The sequence below is a fragment of the Neofelis nebulosa genome, chromosome 16, assembly GCF_028018385.1.
Source record: "Neofelis nebulosa isolate mNeoNeb1 chromosome 16, mNeoNeb1.pri, whole genome shotgun sequence".
Lineage (NCBI taxonomy): Eukaryota > Metazoa > Chordata > Mammalia > Carnivora > Felidae > Neofelis > Neofelis nebulosa.
Window position 1 is genome coordinate 35,477,846 of NC_080797.1, and position 19,116 is coordinate 35,496,961.

The 19,116-nt window shown below is 44.0% G+C and overlaps 1 protein-coding gene and 1 non-coding gene across 2 annotated transcripts; one reads left to right on the forward strand and one right to left on the reverse strand.

Moving 5' to 3' along the window:
- Nucleotides 1-3,750: 3,750 nt before the first annotated feature.
- Nucleotides 3,751-3,858, reverse strand: LOC131498692 (U6 spliceosomal RNA). Its single transcript, XR_009255562.1, has one exon. It is a non-coding gene; the product is annotated as a U6 spliceosomal RNA (small nuclear RNA).
- Nucleotides 3,859-8,507: 4,649 nt separating this feature from the next.
- KRT34 (keratin 34) lies at nt 8,508-12,316 on the forward strand. The gene is made up of 7 exons (XM_058706049.1): nt 8,508-8,926; nt 9,028-9,110; nt 9,627-9,783; nt 10,662-10,823; nt 10,918-11,043; nt 11,168-11,388; nt 11,851-12,316. The coding sequence occupies exons 1-7, from the start codon at nt 8,579-8,581 to the stop codon at nt 11,933-11,935; spliced, it is 1,182 nt and encodes a 393-aa protein (XP_058562032.1). The 5' UTR covers nt 8,508-8,578; the 3' UTR covers nt 11,936-12,316.
- Nucleotides 12,317-19,116: the final 6,800 nt, after the last annotated feature.

Sequence of the window (19,116 nt, forward strand, 5' to 3'; positions counted from 1 at the left end):
ATGACCTGAGCTGAAGTCAGATGCTTAACCAACTGAGCCACCCAGGCGCCCCAACAACTTGTTTAAAGGGATAAAACTAGTCCCTAAGTAGTGCTATTATAAGGCATTATCCCCAAACACCGAACACGCAGGCTTGTGCTGCAAACAAAACTCCGAGTACTGGAAGTGACATCAGTGTTCATCAAGAAAGGCTTGAACTTGAATCTTTAACTTGAAAGAAGAGCCATGGAAATGCTAAACACTGACTCGCTAAAACCCCAGAGGACCATTTTGACATGAAAGGATCAGAGACCACTCAGGTTTCTATCTTTTCCCACGAACCTTCCCATCACACCAGGCTTTCTGAGGCAGGTATTGGACCCCACTTTGGTGAAACACAATCTTGTGTACTGGAATAACCAAGTGGATTGAAATTACGTATGTATTTGACAAAGGAACTATTTATTGTTTCTACCACAATTGTCCCCTTGACTCTTATTTTTAAAGCGCAAATTCCAGGGTGGATTCAGACTTGCACACCTTGCTTCTGGTTTGTGAGAAGCCTCTGACCTGGAATCCCGTCCCTGATGTGGTCCCCTACCTTGGATTTCCTCCAAATCCAAGGCCAACCTCAGTTCAGAGGCCCTCCCTGATTTTGCTTGTTCCTTTATTCCGCATCCTGTGTACATATATTATTTTACAATAATGGAAAAGTAATGCTACTAGCTCCTGCGGGAGGAATGACTGCCCCCTTTCTCTGCAAAGATGCCCATGTTGCTTCCTGGAACCTGGGAGTATGTTAGGTTGCATACAGAGGGAGATTAAAGGTGCAGATAGAACTAAAGCTGTTAATCAGCTGACCTTAAAATGGAGAGATTACGCTGGATTATCCAGTGGGCCCAATGTAATCACAGGAGTCCTTCAAGGTAGAAGCGGGAGGCAGAAGACAGTGAGAGGGAGAGGGAGATATGACTGAGGACACATGTCAGAGCCAGGTGATACAAGGACTGGACCCTTCACTGCAGGCTCTGACGATGGAGAAAGGGGACCATGGGCCAAGGGAATTAGGTAGCTCCTAGACGCTGGAAAAGAAAAGGAAAAGGATCCTTCCTTGGAGCCTCCGGAAAGGAACATAGCCCTGCCAACATCTTGATTTTTTTTTTTTCATTGTGGATAAAATACATATATATATAACATAAAATTGACCATTTTATCTATCTGTTTTAGCATTTAATTCAGGGACATTAAGTACATCCACATTATTGTCCATCAATCAGCACTATCCATCTCCAGAACTTTTTCATCTTCCCGACTGAAACTCTGTCCCCATCAAACTCTCTAACCCCTCTACCTCAAGCCCCTAGTAACCTCTATTCCCCTTTCTGTCTGTATGAATCTGACTATTCTAGGTACCTCATATAAGTGGAACCATACAGTATTCTTTTTTTGTGTGTGTGTGTCTGACTTATTTCACTTGGTATAATGTTTTCAAGGCTGATCCACGTTGTAGCATGTATCAGAATTTTGTTCTTTTTAAAGGTTAGATAATATCCAATTGTATGTATCACATTTTGCTTGCCCATTCATCCATGGATGCGTATTTTGGCTATTGTAACTAATGCTGCTGTGAACACTGGTGTGTATATATATATGTACACATATACATATATATGTATATATATATATATATACTACACACATATATTATATATATTTTATATATGTTATATATATTAAAATGTGTCATATATATATAATATATATGTATATATATTATATATATATATATATTCAAGTCCATGCTTTTGTTTCTTTTATGTATGTACCTAGAAGTGGAATTCCTGGATCATATGGCAATTCTATGTTCAATTGTTTGAGGCCATGCCATTTAACATTCCTGCCAGCAATGCGCAAGCGTTCCAATTACTCCACATCCTTGCCAACACTTTTTAAATTCTGGGCTTTTTGTTTGTTTTTTGTTTTGCCAATGGCCATCCTAGTGGGTGTGAAGTGGTACCTCACTGTGGTTTTGATGTGCATTTTCCTAATTATTAGTGATGCTAAGCATCTTTTCATGTGTTTGTTGACCATTTGCATGTTTTTGGCGAAATGTCTATTCAAGTCTTCTGACCATTTTTTTTTTAATTGGGTCATTTAGTTTTGTTGTTATTGAGTTGTAGGAGCTTTTTATGCATTCTGGATATTAATTCCTTATTAGGAATATAATTTGCAGGTATTTTCTTCCATTCTGTGGATTGCCTTTTCATTCTCTTGATAGTGAAATTTAAAAGCTTTTAAATTTTCTGGAGTTTATTTTACCTATTTTTTCTTTAGTTATCTGTGCTTTTGGTGCCATGGCCAGGAAATCATTGCCAAACCCAATGTCATGCAATTTTCCTCTATGGTTTCTTCTAAGAGTTTTATAATGTTAGCTCTTACATTCAGGTCTATGATCCATTTGGGGTTCATTTTTGCATATGGTGTGAGGTAAGGGTCTAGCTCCATTCTTTGCCTGTGAGTATCCAGTTTTTTCAGCACCATTTGTTGAAAAGACTGTCGGTTTTCCCATTTATTTGTATCTTCTTGATTTTTTTTTGGTAATGTTTTGCAGTTTTCAGCATACAAGTCTTTTGCCTCCTTGGTTACATTTATTCCTAAGTTTTTTATTCTTGTTGATGTTACTGTAATTAAAAATTTTTTTTTTACTCCCAGTGAGAGTAAAACTTTGATTTTAGACCTATGTTAGGCTTTTGACCTACAGAAGTTTAAGATAATATATTTGTATTGGTTTAAGCCAGTAAATTTGTGGTGATTTGTGATGGTAGCAATAAGGAACTAATATGGCGAACATCTTTTGAATATCAGCTATGGGTTAGGCAAAACACTAGGAACTAATCTTAATCTTTATAAAATGCTTCAAATTAAACTCATTTTAACAGATGAGGAAACTGAACTTTGGAAACTTGCTCAAATCACAGTTGGTTATTAGCATTTATGATATTTGAACCAGGTTCTATTTATAGGTGCACATGACACCACTATAGAGTATGAAGAATGATTTAAAAATCAGAGCAGAATGAATACATCCAGGTCAATGATATTCTTCAAAATTGTTCCCTACTTAAACATTCCAACTTAATTTTGGCAAGTCTCTTTAAGAATTAACTTTTGAGGACAGCTGGGTGGTTCAGTCAGTTGAGCCTCCGACTCTTGCTTTTGGCTTAAGTCATGATCCCAGGGTCACCGATCAAGCCCCATGTTGGGCTCTGCACTGAGCATGGAGGCTGCTTGGGATGCTCTCTCTCTCTCTCTCTCTCTGCCCTTCCCTCACCTTGTGCATTCTCTAAAAAAACCCAAAATTTTGCTTTTGAATCAATTATAAGCCACATATGGAGGTTTTTTCCTTTTTAAAGCTTTATTCATTTATTTTTGAGAGAGATAGAGAGATAGCGAGCATAAGCAGGGGAGGGGCAGAAAGAGAGGGAGAGAGAGAGAATCCCAAGTAGGTTCTGCACTGTCAGTGCAGAGCCTTGCGTGGGGCTCTATCCCACGAATCACAAGATCATGACCTGAACTGAAATTAAGAGTCGGACACTTAATGGACTGGGTCACCTAGGTGCCCTGGTGTTATTGTTGTTTTAATTATCTAAGTTGATTGTTTATCTTTTTCACAAGGTTTCTTGTTGAATGGCTTCCAAAAAATCAAATCCATCCTTAAAAGACAAAGGTTTTCTATCAAAAAACTGGATGTTAAAAAGATACATACATTGCCAAAACATAAAGCTCCAAACATGATTTGCGTGTCATCCTTGCGCAGGGGCCATGCTAATCTTCTCTGTATCGTTCCAATTTTAGTATATGTGCTGCCGAAGCGAGCACGCTCCAAACATGATTTGAACAAAGAGGCCATCATTAGAACAAAGGAAGATTCTGGCCAGAGGCAAAGCTTTTTGGATCTGCAAATTCTGTCATGTTCTTTCAAAACAAATCTCAATCCTTAGAGTTAAACCTTAATTTTGTAAATAAATGTGCTCTACATCCCCTTAAGCACTCCCATGTGGCTTTTAAACTGTTGGCAAGTACTCTGTCATCATCATCACACATGAGGACAGTGGTTCTAAACCTTGGTGGTGCTTTGAAATCACCTGGGGTACTAAACAAGTGCTGAAGACTGAGTTTGTCCTTAGAAAGCTTGATTTAATTGGTCTGGGACACAGCCTGGCCACTAGGAGTTTTAGAATCTCTACTGGGGGTTCTAATGAGCAAGGTTGTGACCCACTTGCCAAAACCAGGGTTTTGGTTCTCGCTTATCCTCTCACCTACTCTGTGTCCTTGGACGAGACACATAGCTTCTCTGAGCCTCAGTTTCCTTAAAGTGGAGGTAACAATCTCTTCTCTACCTGCTTTATACACTTGCCAAGAGGATCATGGAAGATTGTGTTCCTGGAAACACTTTGCAAGCCAGACATTTTTATCAGGGTTATTATTTTGATTATTGATGACTTAACACATAGACAAGCTTCTTAAGAATAGAGAACCTAGTCATTTTTGTTGTTGTTTCCTGCCCAACGGTAGAATTTGTATACCATCCTATTGTCTTTCACACCATTGTTTCTTTCTTTAAGTCCCCCACCTAGCTCTGCACCTGGTGCACGTGCTCTATTCAGCATTATCTGATGCTCTTTGTCTCCAGACCCATCTTCTGATGGGCCCCAAGGCCCTTCTCATTTGGCATGCCCAGTGCTCTTTGGTGACCTGTTTTATTGGCTCTTGGCTGTCCTGGTCTGAGCTCTTAGCCCACTGGGAATATCATCCTCAGAGACTTGACCCAACTCCAAGCTTGTGTCCTGAATATTTTTGCTGGTTCTTTTCCTGTTTCCTTGAAAATTTTGTATTTGCTATGGGTAAGCTAAGGCACTTTTTTGCATCCTTATATCTGGGGTCAAAGTCATTCACTGAGTTCTTTGAGGCCTGAGGCTACTGTCAGTGTTTGCAGGAAGAGCAGGATGGTCCAGGAACGCATAGCATTTTTCTCTGTAAAAGCCCATTTCATTACTTCCAGGAGGCATGCCTCATCACAAGCTTGTGGGATTTGTCACTTTTTAACCTCCAGTTTACTGAGGAGCAAAGCAATATGCAGGAAGCCTAGGTGTGTCTTGCCATCATGCTCAGAGCTGACATTGGAATTCATGAGCTCACCTCTTTGTTTTCTTCTAGTTCTCGTGTTTTGTCACACCCTGGCCAGTGTCTCATCTCTCTACCTCACAGTGAGGGCCCAGCAGACTCAAGTCTACTTACTTGTATCATTTTGAACAAGTTCACTTCTTTTCAGATTATTTATCTCTGATATATGGTGACAATAATGGCATTGAAACATTCATAGTTTGGGGTGAGGGTAGAATACCATATGTGAAGGGTTCTAGTAGACTACCCGATGAGGAAATGACATATTGATACTCATTACTTTCCTGCCTCACCATTTGGACCTCAGTTTTCTTCTCCATAAATTCAGGTCTTTCTAGCTTTAGAATTCTTTGATTCTTAGAAAATAGATCTTACTTCTGAGAGGTGAACTTTTACAGGGCTAAAAGTTCAGGGTGAGGCAAAAAGCCTGTCTCTCAGATTCTAAATCACCTTAGGTCCTGCCATTGTGCATTTTGATTTGTTTAGATGCTAAGAAGAGGCAGTGTAAGCTCCAATCTGGACGTATCAATCAGTAATGCAAAAGGACAACCATTTCCCTGTGGAGAAAAGTAATAAGTGTAACTTGGTTTTGGTTCAAGAGGGTACCATAAAAAGTAGCTGAGGGAAAGGGCTGCTTGGGCAGACAAGGCTTTGGAGGACTGATGGGTTTGGGAAAGGGTTGGGAATAGGGTCCCAGAGGGAATCAGAAGCAAAAATGATAAAGAGAGGGGCAATGGGAAGAAAGGAATCTAAGATTTTCTTCCCCTTAAAAAATCAGAGAAATTTCTGCGCCAAATGTTTGCATTGTGTTTAGGTATTTGGGTTCAAGAGTTAGACAATGAATTGTTTAAATCCCAACTCTGCCACTTACTATTTGTGTCTTGGGAAAATCCTGAGCCTTCCCTAATCTGTTAATTTATCCGTAAAATGGGAATAATTTCATAGACCGATATTATAGGGTTGTTGAGAGGGTCAAATAAGAAATGTGCCATAACACTTAGCACCTAGCTTGTTTGGCACAGAATAAGTACTCATGAAGTGGTAAGTAACATCATCAGTATCACCAAAACCACTGTCATCATTATTATGGATGCTAGCACAGAAATGCAAGGCTGGGGAAATCTCAGAAAATGAGTAGAGCCCATTTCAATGCCAATATAAGAAAGGAGCCTTTGGTGGCAATACAATCTCCATGTAGAGAACTTGTCCTCTCAAAAACCACCCCAGACAAGATAACCAAACCCACAAGAGCAGTAACCTAGCAGAGAATGTAGGCACAGTGTGCCCTCTGCCAACTTCCTATTCTGGCTACCAAGTCAATGTTAAAATTTGTATTTTTGTTGATTAATTCACGAATTTAGTTCTATGTCCCTAGTGTTCGCAAGGTAGGTGAATGAGGTATTATCACCATTGGATTGGCCTGGGCAATGTACCCATGTGTCTGCTCAACAGAATTGAATTTTCAAAAAATTCTACGTCTGGGCCATCTGGCCAACATTAGGAAGGATAAAAGTTAAAGAAATAATCACTGGTCTCACCCCCAACCATATTCACACACAATACATTACTTAAATTTTATAACAGAAGTATGAGGCGGGCAGCATTATTCCTACTTAAATTTAAGTGATGAAGAAAACAAGAGTGAAACAGGGGAACTCACTTCTTGGAGCTCATCTCATCAGTAAGAATGTGAACTCAGGTAGTTTAGCTCCAAGTGTGTGCTTTTCTGTTACCTTGATACTGCCTTTGAAATCTGGGCACATCCTTCATAAATGACTCATATTGTGTTCCACAAATGATTTTTTGGGACTTCTGTCTGAACCGTGATTTTGTTTCTTTTTTTTTTTTTTTAACGTTTATTTATTTTTGAGACAGAGAGAGACAGAGCATGAACGGGGGAGGGGCAGAGAGAGAGGGAGACATAGAATCGGAAGCAGGCTCCAGGCTCTGAGCCATCAGCCCAGAGCCCGACGCGGGGCTCGAACTCACGGACCGCGAGATCGTGACCTGAGCTAAAGTTGGGCGCTTAACCGACTGAGCCACCCAGGCGCCCCCCGTGATTTTGTTTCTGTGTGGAATAAAGGACAGACAGAGTGACAAGGAACAGAAGGTGAGATGAGGAGGGCTACTTCGTTAAGATTCTTTATTGGGCAATAGGGAGACTCCCAGGAATTTGGAAGGGTCCAAGGGTATCTGACCCCACAGGTGATAGAGAGGCACCCACTCATCAGGGATGGTGTCACTTCTTAGGGACGACAGAGTGAAGGTGAGTTCTCATGGGTGTTGTGACTGGTTTTGGGAGCATCTCAGGTTGGCAGAGTCACAACTCTAGGGACATATGATGCTCTCACAAAGAGGATTAAGTCTAGGAGCAAGGAGAGAGAAATATCCAGAGACTTTGAGATAAGGTCACCATGCACACAAAGATAGCTCTGAGCTCCTCATTCTGGTTTTTCTATTCTTGTTGAGTCCGAAGTATTGTGCTTCAAATTTATGCTTCAACATTGCCACTTGAACTCTCCATGTAGAGAACTTGGTAAACTTTTTCTATAAAGGGCCAGAGACTAAATATTTTAGGCTTTGCAAACCATATGGTCCCTGTTACAACTATTCAATTCTGCCACTGTAGAACAAAATCAGCCATAGACAATACCTAAATAAATGAACATGGCTGTGCCAATAAAACTATATTTAGAAAGAAAGGCAGGAGGCAGAACTTGGTCTGTGGGCCCTAGTTTGCTGATATCTGCTTCAGGGCTATTCCCACCCATTCAGCCAGTTTTACTTCCCAGCCATGAACACTCCATTATTTTCAATCTCCATGTATTGATAAATTTCCACAGCCCCAATTAATACTCTCATAAGTAGGGCCCAGGTTTCTTGCAACTAATGCAGGACAAATTTCTGCTATGAAGTCAAGTTGAACCAAACACTGAACCATGGGTAGGACTGGGAAAAGAGAGCCCCTTGGAAGACTGTTCACTCCAGACTCTCTTTCCAGGGAATCTAGTGGCATAACCTCATGGGTGAGGAGTTCCAAACAACTCCACCCCATGTCCCTGGCTGTCCTACCCTCTGAGTAATGGAGAGAGCCATTTGGGGTTGTGATGATTCTGTCTCCTTTGAAGCCATCTGATGAAATTCTGATTTCACCAACCACTAGCACCCATGAGGAACCTGGTGTGACACAAGCTAAATGGAATAATTTTATGGGTTGAGGAGACTCTTTGCAGGCATCTAACTAGCATATTTTGGAGAAAAAATTAGCTGAAGCATTAGGAAAGGAAATTATGCTGTATGCCAACCCCCCACCCACCATTAAGGGTATAAAAGGACCATGGAGGAAGGAGAAACTCAAACCTCACCACATCCACCTAGATTAGCTTACTTGCTCTCCATCACCTCTCCCTGCACCATGCCTTACAACTGCTGCCTTCCCAACCTGAGCTGCCGCTCCACCTGCTGCTCCCGGCCCTGCGTGCCCCCCAGCTGCCACACCTGTACCCTGCCCGGGGCCTGCAACATCCCCGCCAACGTGGGCAACTGCGGCTGGTTCTGCGAGGGCTCCTTCAATGGCAGCGAGAAGGAGACCATGCAGTTCCTGAACGACCGCCTGGCCAGCTACCTGGAGAAGGTGCGCCAGCTGGAGCGGGAGAACGCGGAGCTGGAGACCAGGATCCGGGAGTGGTGCCAGCAGCAGGTGCCCTTCGTGTGCCCCAGCTACCAGTCCTACTTCCGGACCATCGAGGAGCTCCAGCAGAAGGTGAGGGGGTGCCATGTGGGGGCACAGCAGCAGCTGACTGTCTTTGAACAATAAGACATTCTCAAGTTCAAGTGGCCCTCACAGTAGAATCTTGTTTTCAGATTCTGTGTGCCAAGTCTGAGAATGCCAGGCTGGTGGTGCAGATCGACAACGCCAAGTTGGCCTCTGATGACTTCAGAACCAAGTAGGTTGAGACTTTTAGGCTAGGTGACCCCTAAGGTCCTTATGGCTCTCTCATGGCCCCGTGGGACTAACATTTCCTGGAAGGGGAGAGGCAGCCATTTTTCCCTTTTGATTTCTCTTCTCAAGCCTGGCTTTATCTAAAACTGGTTTCAAACAGAGATCCAGACTCATATGCTGTGTGCACTTCAGCCTATATTGCTATCTCTGGAAGGCCTTCTTAAATCCCCAAATTCAGAGATTGACAGAGACTGTTCTATGGGGAGTGGTGGTATATTAACCAACAAAATTGAGAGGAAAATGAGAGACTCCATCTCATGAGTTCTTGTGGGGACCTTCTGGTGTTAGGGTGAGTCAGGGGCCTCTCCAATCTATTTGTGCAGAGCTTGAGGGAAACATGGAAGAAAAGGGGGAGAAAACTGTACCAGTTCAAAGAGATGGAGGCCAGTCCATGCACACAAGACACAGAACAGGGGACTGGCTTCTTTCCTGCCTCATCCTTTCTGATCTGTGTGTGCAGGTACGAGACGGAGCTGGGCTTGAGGCAGCTAGTGGAGTCGGACATCAACGGCCTGCGCAGGATCCTGGACGAGCTGACTCTGTGCAAGTCTGACCTGGAGGCCCAGGTGGAGTCCCTGAGGGAGGAGCTGCTGAGCCTCAAGAAGAACCACGAGGAGGTGAGAGGAAAAGGGAAAAAAAAGTAGGTTTCAGATCCAAGCCTTTAGCATCAGCAACCAGGAGGCAAGTGCCATCAGGCTTCTTGAGCTGGGACTCTTCTCTGAAGAACTCAAGACTCTTCAGAGAATGATGATACTATACCCATAGCATGTAGGGAGGTGGTTTGCTTATTCTCCAGCAACTGGGTGAGGTTGGGCAGGTGTTGGAGATGCTGAGAAAAGGCATCCATTTATTGAGCCCTGCTCGCTGCTGCTCACTGTTAGTTTTTAAATTTGGTGGTAGAGATGGAAGGAAAAAAAGAACTAAGACATGTTCCCTCTCTTCAACGGGCTCCCAGTGGTCTAGGCAGATGGCTATGTACAAACAATGGTAGAATACGGGCAGAGGAAAGTAGTTCCATATGAGAAGTATGAGCAACATATGCAGGGAATAGTCCAGTCTACCTGGAAGGAGACAGGGAATGTTCTAAGAGACATGTCATGGGAAGGAGGAGGCTTTCACACTTGGGTGTTTCAATCTGGGGGAAGAGACTGAGCAAAGACACAGAAGTAGAAGAGCAGGTATATTAGAGTTTGGCACATGGATTGATATGGCTGGGCATGCATTACCTATAGGGGTGAGTTGGGAAATGAGGTAGGATTTGCACAGGCCAGGGAGTTTGGACTTAAGTCTTATTGGTAATGTGAGCTTTTTTCAGTTTTTGGGGGAAATATATTGATGTGATCCCTATTTGGGTCTAATCCTACATCGTATCTGTGTCAGTCTTTGGGAATGATCAGAATATACATTTTTGGCAGGGTTGTGCTCACTTTCCTACAGTAGGAAGATATACAGCAGATCCATTTCTGTGGTTCATTTCTTCCTCTTCTTCCCTCAGGAAGTCAACACCCTGCGCTGCCAGATCGGAGACCGCCTCAACGTGGAGGTGGACGCGGCCCCCACCGTGGACCTGAACCGCGTGCTCAACGAGACCAGGAGCCAATATGAGGCCCTGGTGGAGACCAACCGCAGGGACGTGGAGGAATGGTTCACCACCCAGGTGGGCATCTCAGCACGCGGCCGCCCGGGCCCCTCGGCCCCTCGCGGCCCTTGAGGCAGGGTCTCACCCTGTCTCGTCCCCTGTGCTGTTTCAGACCGAGGAGCTGAACAAGCAGGTGGTGTCCAGTGCGGAGCAGCTGCAGTCCTGCCAGGCGGAGATCATCGAGCTGAGACGCACAGTCAACGCCCTGGAGATCGAGCTGCAGGCCCAGCACAACCTGGTGGGTGTCGCTCGGGGTGCTGCCCACCCTCTCCTCACCTGGTGAAGCCCGTGACTTCTCTGGAATCCCACGGAGTCGCCCCCTGAGAAGCGGCTCTGTGACATTCCGTATGTTCCCCACACAGAGGGACTCCCTGGAGAACACGCTGACGGAGACCGAGGCGCGCTACAGCGCCCAGCTGGGCCAGGTGCAGTGCATGATCACCAACGTGGAGTCCCAGCTGGCCGAGATCCGCTGTGACCTGGAGCGGCAGAACCAGGAGTACCAGGTGCTGCTGGACGTCAAGGCCCGGCTGGAGTGCGAGATCAACACGTACCGGGGCCTGCTGGAGAGCGAGGACTGCAAGTGAGTGCGAGGCAAAGAACTCTGGAGGACATGTGGTGGGACTACAAGATATTGTGAGCATACACATGGCGGCCACGTTTTCAACTCACAGAACAACGTGCATGTATAGAGTCCATGATGTGACAGTTAAGCCGAAAAGGAAGGTCAGAGGTGAAGGGCATACATCCCTTGCATCAGGGAGCTAACGATAGAGAAGTGGTGGTGGACAGATTGTTGCAACAATAACTGTTGGGTAAGACAGCGTGTATTGTTTTCAGGAGAGCTCAAGAGCGTAACATTTTTCAAAAGGACAATTTCCACCTCAGCACATGGCATTCTGGGATGGGGAGAAGGATTCGATGGCAATCAAATTTGATTCCAACTATCTCCAACCACTGAGAATTCATGGGTTGTCTCATTAGGCACCTTAGGGCTCTCTCCACAACCATCCCCAATCCTCTCTAAACCTCTGTGTCCTCCCAGGCTTCCCTGCAACCCATGTGCTACCACCAACGCTTGTGGCAATTCCTGCGGGTCCTGTGGTGCCTCTCAAACGCGTTGCTCTTAATTTAAGAACTTGCACCCTCTTTGAAGACAACAATGAAGCCACTCTGATCAAGCAAAGGAAAGGTCCTCGGGTCTTGCCTTCTTTGGAGCCTAGCCATGCCAAATATGATATCTCTAGACACGAAAATGCCTTCCAGATTCAACAAGCAAAGGCACACATGGTTAACTTCCAATGTCTGGGAAATCCCTTTCTGTTGAAGTTCGAGTGTCTTTGTTTCTGAAGATGTCCAGCTCCATGGTATCTGAGCTCCAGGTATTACTTTTAGGGCATTTCCTGTATGTATTGTGTTTCCTGTTTTTCTTGCTTCTTTGGTATTCTCTGGAATGCAAGGAAGCTACTTCATTTACTTCCCAATAAACTTCATTTCTCTGGCATAGTAAATGTGTTTCTCATTCATATTTATGCACTGTAAAGTACCTGTTGTGGCTATTTCATAAAAACGTCCCTTTGTTAGGATGAAATGGGTTAAATGACTAACCCCAGCCATTATGCTCCACTGGTAAATACTGCTGGAGGGGGAGGGACTGTTCTCCTGGGAAGCTCCTGCCAAGGGGCGACCATGAAGGAAACCTGGCCTCCAACACTCATGCCCCTCTTTCCTTGGCTGCAGGGTGCTTGGCAATACTGAGTCCTCCCCAGATCTGACTGCTATTTCCCACGGTCATCCTCATCATTCAGGGGTTGGTTTTCTGTTCCCCATTCTCGTAAACTGCCTAAAGACCAGCTTCTGAAGAAACTGCTCAAAGAGCAGCTACCCTCTCCTTTCAACCTGTCAACTGTACCTGCATCCCCACTGTAGATAGCTGCCTTTCCCTGAAGACGTGCCTTCAGTGATTTCCATAAACCAGCACACTCTGGGTTCTCTCGTTATATCTCCTACTACCCATTTTCCAGCTCCTGATTAGCCTGCCTTTTCCTTTCTGTCCCAATTGGAGGAAATGCCTAGATCCTCAGCTGTGTTTTTTTCTCCTCCATCTCTGTTCAGGAAGAACTAGCACCTCTATGCTGACAACTCCGAATCTTGCTCTTATTTTAGTTCAAGTCCCAGGTCTTTAGTTGCCCATAGGACAGTTTCACTTGATACTAGGCTGCCACATCACATTTAATTGGACTGAAACTTATCTTCATCAAACTGGTTCCTCTTGTTACCCACTTGTTACACCCAACACTTCGTAATCTAAAGACCCTTTAAATGCAGGTAAGCGCATCTCCCCACCTCCCCCTCTTTTCGAGTTCCCTCTTTCCTCTAGGTCTTCTCTCCTATCTACAATGTTCTTCTGTAACTTCTGTATCATTTTATTTCTTATAATTTCAAGTTATATAATATTTCAAGAATATTTCAATAATTTCAAGAATATAATAAATTCAATTCTTATAATTTCAAATATTTCTTATAATTTCAAGAAAGACCAGTGCTCATTGTTTCCCCCAACAGACATGAACCCTACCCCCCACGTGATTCATATCTGAATTATTAGAGCTCTCAATTCTCTTGGTCACTGTGTCAAGTCTTCATTCGATTTGACCCTATCTAACCTACACAACTGCAACCATCTGTTCTGTATGCTCCATGTGGAGCACTGAGAATACACAAATAAATGAGCCCTGGTCCTGGCCCACAGCATGTTCACAGTCTAGAATGGACAAGACAAAGAGACAACCCTTATGCAGACAAACATCCATGTGCCTCAAGAAAGGTGTAAGTAAAGAATGATACATTTCTGACCTGTGAGAGAAAAACTATATGATTTCAGGAATTATTTTTATAGTTTAAGTGTGAGAGAGTGGTAAAAAGAGAGAGGAGGTAGCGCTCAATCAGAGCTTTGAAAACCCAAATATTCTGTTCATATAAATACTGTCTGCCTATCCTTCAAGAGAGACAGTATCATCACCCAGTTATAGCCCAGTGTAAACCACAGAATACTGTAAGTGGAATAAAGGAACAGTAACACTAATGAGGATTCATGAGAAGGTTATTAAAACTTAATATACTTCCCTTGTTCCAACTTCAGTCAACGATTGCTGTATGATATTAGCATAATTCTGAAACGAAGTTTGATGAGGTATGTTTGGACAGATGAGTATATGCAGGTCTGACAAGAGGGAAAGTTTTCCCAAACATGAACTTTGCCTGGTAAGGAGAAGAGGAAGCAGGAAATGTGTCTAGAGCTTGGCAGACCAATTTCTAACTGGAGCAAAGCATAAATATAGTGGCTGATGATGAAACTGCAAAGTAGTCATGGAGCACCATATCTGGCAGTGCTTTTCATGGTTATCTGTGAGATTTCTTTGTAAGGAAGTTTGGTATATGATCTATCGAGAGCTATGTATAAGGCGGGTTGTGATGAGTCCTAGAAGTTGGTGAGATTGGGTGGAAAAGAAGGAAGAATCATTGGGAGGCTGGTGAGAGACAACAGGACAGAGATGGGGTGGTGGTTGGGGAGCCAAGGGTGGGGTGGATTTCAGAGGCACAGCCTGGGATGTGGAAGCAAATTGGGGGTAGAGGAACAATGGAAAGGGAAGGAAGGAAACTAGTACTGATTGAATACCTGCTTTGGGTCAACATGAGAGACATTTTTTGAGCCTGAGAAAATGAAACACCAGTGGGGCTCCAGTGGAGAAGGCTGGAAGAGAATGACTGGATTTGGGAGAGACGTCAGAGAGTTACCTAAACAGAGATGATCAGTTAGAACCATAGGAGTTGTTAAGACTGTCAAGGGGATGATGTTACACTATGGACAACCTTGGGAACCACTGGTAGAAATGACAGAGTGGCCTCAGGCTCTCCAAAATCCCTGACGTGAGGTTCCTTCTTGATTTGGCCCAGTCCCCAAGGAGAGAGGTGATATCTGGTTAAAAGCAGTTGGGAGTGGGAAGCTGAAGCAACACAGAAGTCAAAAAAGAGGTGCCTGGATGGCTCAGTTGGTTAAGCGTCTGACTTCGGCTCAGGTCATGGTCTCACGGTTCATGAGTTGAGCCCTTCATCGGGCTCTGTACTGACAGCTCAGAGCCTGGACCCTGCTTCAGATTCTGTGTCTCCCTCTCTCTCTACCCCCCACCACCCCCTGCTCACATTCCATCTCTCTCTTTCAAAAAATAAATACACATTAAAAATTAAAAAAAAAAAAGAAGTCAAAAGAAATTGGGGTTTTGATGAGGGAATGGTCAATGGCATCCTTCTCATGAATCCTCATTAATGTTATGGTTCCTTATTTATTCCACTTACAGTATTCTATGGTTTACACTAGGCTTCAATTAGGTGAAGATATTGTCTCTCTTGAAGGGAGAGAAAGAGGAGAATTCAGACAAGTCAGTGGACATAGTAATAGGGAGATCACTGGTGACCATAGAGAGAGCAGGGTCTATAGGTTGCTGAGGAAAGAAGTCATAGTTCAGTGACTTTCACATCTTTTTCAAGTTACCAACTTAATAGTGAACTTAACACAAAACTTCAACACAATGTATTCATACTAAGCATGAAGCTTACTTTGCTTTATCTTCTGTGTACTCTTTTAAGTGTTTATTTTTGAGAGAGAGAGAAAGAGATGGGGGGGGGGAGAGAGAACAAGTGGGGGAGGAGCAGAGAGAGAGAGAGAGAGAGAGAGAGAGAGGGAGACACAAAATCTGTACAGGCTCCAGGCTCTGAGCGGTCAGTGCTGAGCCCGACACAACATGGGCTCAAACCCATGATCATGACCTGAGCCGAAGTTAGAGGCTTAACTGAATGAGCCACCCAGGTGCCCCCTCTGTGGAACTCTCAAAATGTTTTAGCACCTGCTCTTCCCTTTGGTATGCAGAGCAGTCATATAAACAGGTGTTCTTTCCTTCTCTGAGTGGTTCCTGAATCCAGCTTTCGCAGATTAGGACCATTAAGTTATATTGTCTTGGATTTTTTTTCACATTCTTCTTGACTTCTCTATTCTAGACTGGATAGAGTTAAAAACATACTGATGAGCTTTGCATTTTTATGATTTGGCTTGGTCCCTTAAAGACCTCCAAACTCCATTCCCACTGGGAGGCGAAGACTGAGTGTAAGGGACAGAACAGCAGTTCTGGAGAGGATTTGAGTGATGGGCTCTGAATCCTATTTCGGGGTGCATTTTGGTCAGCCCATATTAGCATTGACCTAGCTCATTCTGCATATCCTCCTCTGCTTGTTCCTCATTGAAAATCTTGTTTGAACATCTTCCCAAAGCCAAACCTGTTGGTTTAATTCCTGGATCACCATGACAATTGCTCCCTTCAATGTGGTAAGACTGAGTGGTTGATAAACTGGCAATAGACACTTTTATGGAATAGTCTATGGAAGCCCTATATCTTGTTCTTACAAGCAGCTCTAACTGGGGCTGGCCCAGCAGGGTGGGCTAGGGTTGGTAACGAACAGTGTTTCTGCTTTTCGGATTTTCCAGTGAATAACTCTTCATCTCTTAGGCAAACATCAGTATCTTGGTCTATGTGTGCCCAGCAATGGCACTCCTGGTCTCTTCTTGCCATCTGTCTACACTAAAATAGAATTAATCTGTAAGTGGCCCAGTATGTTACTTTGCATTTCCCAAGTAATGCAATTTATATTTCTCTTGGTGAGAATTTCAAGTGCCAGTACCTGGCCATCAGAGAAGATGGTTTTGGGAAGGAGGAGGGAGGCTTCCTAATACCTTTAGAGTTCTGCCATGGGACGATGGTCTCAGTAGATCTGCCCTGAATCCACTCTGTGGTTGAGTGCCTCCGGTGGGTTGGCATGTGATCTCTCCCACGGATATAGTCTTGGCTTCCATAATAAATAGTATCTTTTAACCTCAAGTGCAATTTTCTCACATCTGGAGACCAGAAGCCTTACCGTGGCGTCTGCCACAATTACACAGGCAGGTCTAAAACTTTTTTGTTTGTTAGGATTTGATCTGCTAATCATGTTTATTGAAGGGTCATTAACTAGAGACAATGACATTGCTTATGTAAAGGGAAGGATTCAAGCACACAGTAAGTGGAATAAATAAAAAACAACTGCCTTCCAGAAATCTTGGGAGATAAAACTTGGCTCTTTTCTAAATAAACCCAAGTTCTCTCAGCTATTATAATCTAATTACCATGTAGCTATGCAGCAATCATGGTTATTTTTGCTCAAGAGGTGGGAGTAGTCATGTTTTCTAAACTCTGGCCTCCACTTTTGAAGATTCAGGGTACTTATCTCTGGGTCATTTTGTTCTGAGGCAGAAGCTGCCATCATGGTTTAGGAATCCCTGCGGACATATTTATCAATCCAGAATACAGCATCTCTCCTATTCTTTAAAAAAGTGCCATTGTCTCGGCTTTCCTCCTTGGAATGTTGAGAAAAAGAAGAAGGAGCGAAACAGAAAAGCTGACGAATCTGATGAAAGCTATTTGTTTTATGTTATTGGTACTGATTTTAAACTAGCACGCCCATCCGATCTCTCTCTAAATGTAGAGATTCAGGCAGGAGAGGCAGAGAGTTGTGGATTGTGAACGTGGGTAAGGATGTCAGTGTCTTCAAAGCATTACCTTCTGGGAGACTGCACACTTACTCCAAATTCGCTGCCCTTTATGGGAGCAGATCTGAAGCTTCATGTTGGCAATGACTTTCAGAATCACCCAAGAAAAAGTACATTGTTATTTTACAGTCCCAATGTGTTTCTGACCCATTAAAGATGCTACCAAATTCCGTTGCTTATCCCACTTACTAGGCTTGGTTCCAAATGATATCTGGTGAGTTTCAAAAGGAGACACACTCTCAGAAGATGAAGATTTGTCTTCAATGAGGCTAATCAAAAGAAAGTGTCCCAGAGTGTGAGGTCAGCTTTGTAGAAGAGGTGATGTGAGCGGTGGCTATACAGGAGGAATGAGCACATAGCTTCCAGAAGGAATTGCTTTAAGGTGTCTCTGTCCTATTTTGAGTGCTGATAGATGAAACGTAAAATCCGCATAGTTCATATCTCCATCTGGAATAGCACCGGGGCAGAAATATATTGATGGTCAAAGATGTTACTAAGCATGTCATGGCGTGGTGGTTTTTCAGGATCACATCCTTTGGAGAACTGGGCTCAGATGTTTCTCTGTCAAATCAACCAAAGGTTTCTTTTTTTTTTTTTTCAAGCTTTTAGCAGGTATTACACTTTCTCATTTAGCAGACTTCCTTCCATTAGAATGGAAAGGACCTTTGGTTCTTTGATGGAGAACAGGCTTTTGTTTCTTGGCCCACTCTAATGTAGGAGGGGATAGTGTCTGGTAGTGACTGAGCTTCACTGAACTCAATCCACTTGCGCATTATTGCAAGTCAGTAGTGAGGAGACTGGAAGAGATGGTGTGATGGAGAGAGCGTGGCTGTTGGAGTCAGAGAGGTTTGGGTTTGAATGCTGGCTCACAGTGTGGGAGCCCTGGGACCACAGGCAACCTCTCAGAGGCTTGGGGTCCTCCTCTACAAACCCTGCAGGGTTTTGTGAGGCCGGAAGGAAATAATGCATATGAGGTGCATCGAACAGTGGTCCTCAGGAATCCGGTGCCATTCCGATAACACTCCTGTTGTGTGTAAGCACACAATACATTCTTCATGCAGGGTGGGTACTCCCAAGTTGTTTGTTTCCTTAACGTTGCTGACCACTAACAGTAGAAATGGAGTCTGGTGGTGGGTGGAGGGGCTTCCTGCAGCCCCTCTAAGGAGAGCAGAGAGTTGCCTCCAACTGGTCCACATGCAAGGGCAAAGGGCTGTTGAACAGGATGGCCTCACAGGTCTGCTCTGGTCTCAGCTTCCAGGATTCCCTACTGAACAGTCCAGTTTCCAGGCAGGCTTCCTTAAGTGGCTTTCCTCACAGAGCCCTCACCGAATGGGAGCTGGATGAGGCACAAATGTTTCCTCCTTTAGGAGAAAGAGGCACAGAAGTGCCTCCATCTCTGGGGGACAGGGGACAGCTGTCACTCTAACTCAAAACCCTATGAATAAGCGCTGCTGTTGACAAGGTCATGGGTTGGTCACTTTGAAGGTCTTACTTAACCAACCAGCATAATTGGCGAGGAGTCCTGACTTAGCAGGAAGCCAGAGTAAAACGTTTTATGAGGTGAAGGACTCGTGTGAGGTGGCTAAATAACAAGTGGAAAAATGGGTAAATAAGGTAAAAGGTGGGTAATGCTACATGTGGTCACCACACCCACCGCTGACAGAATATAAAGCT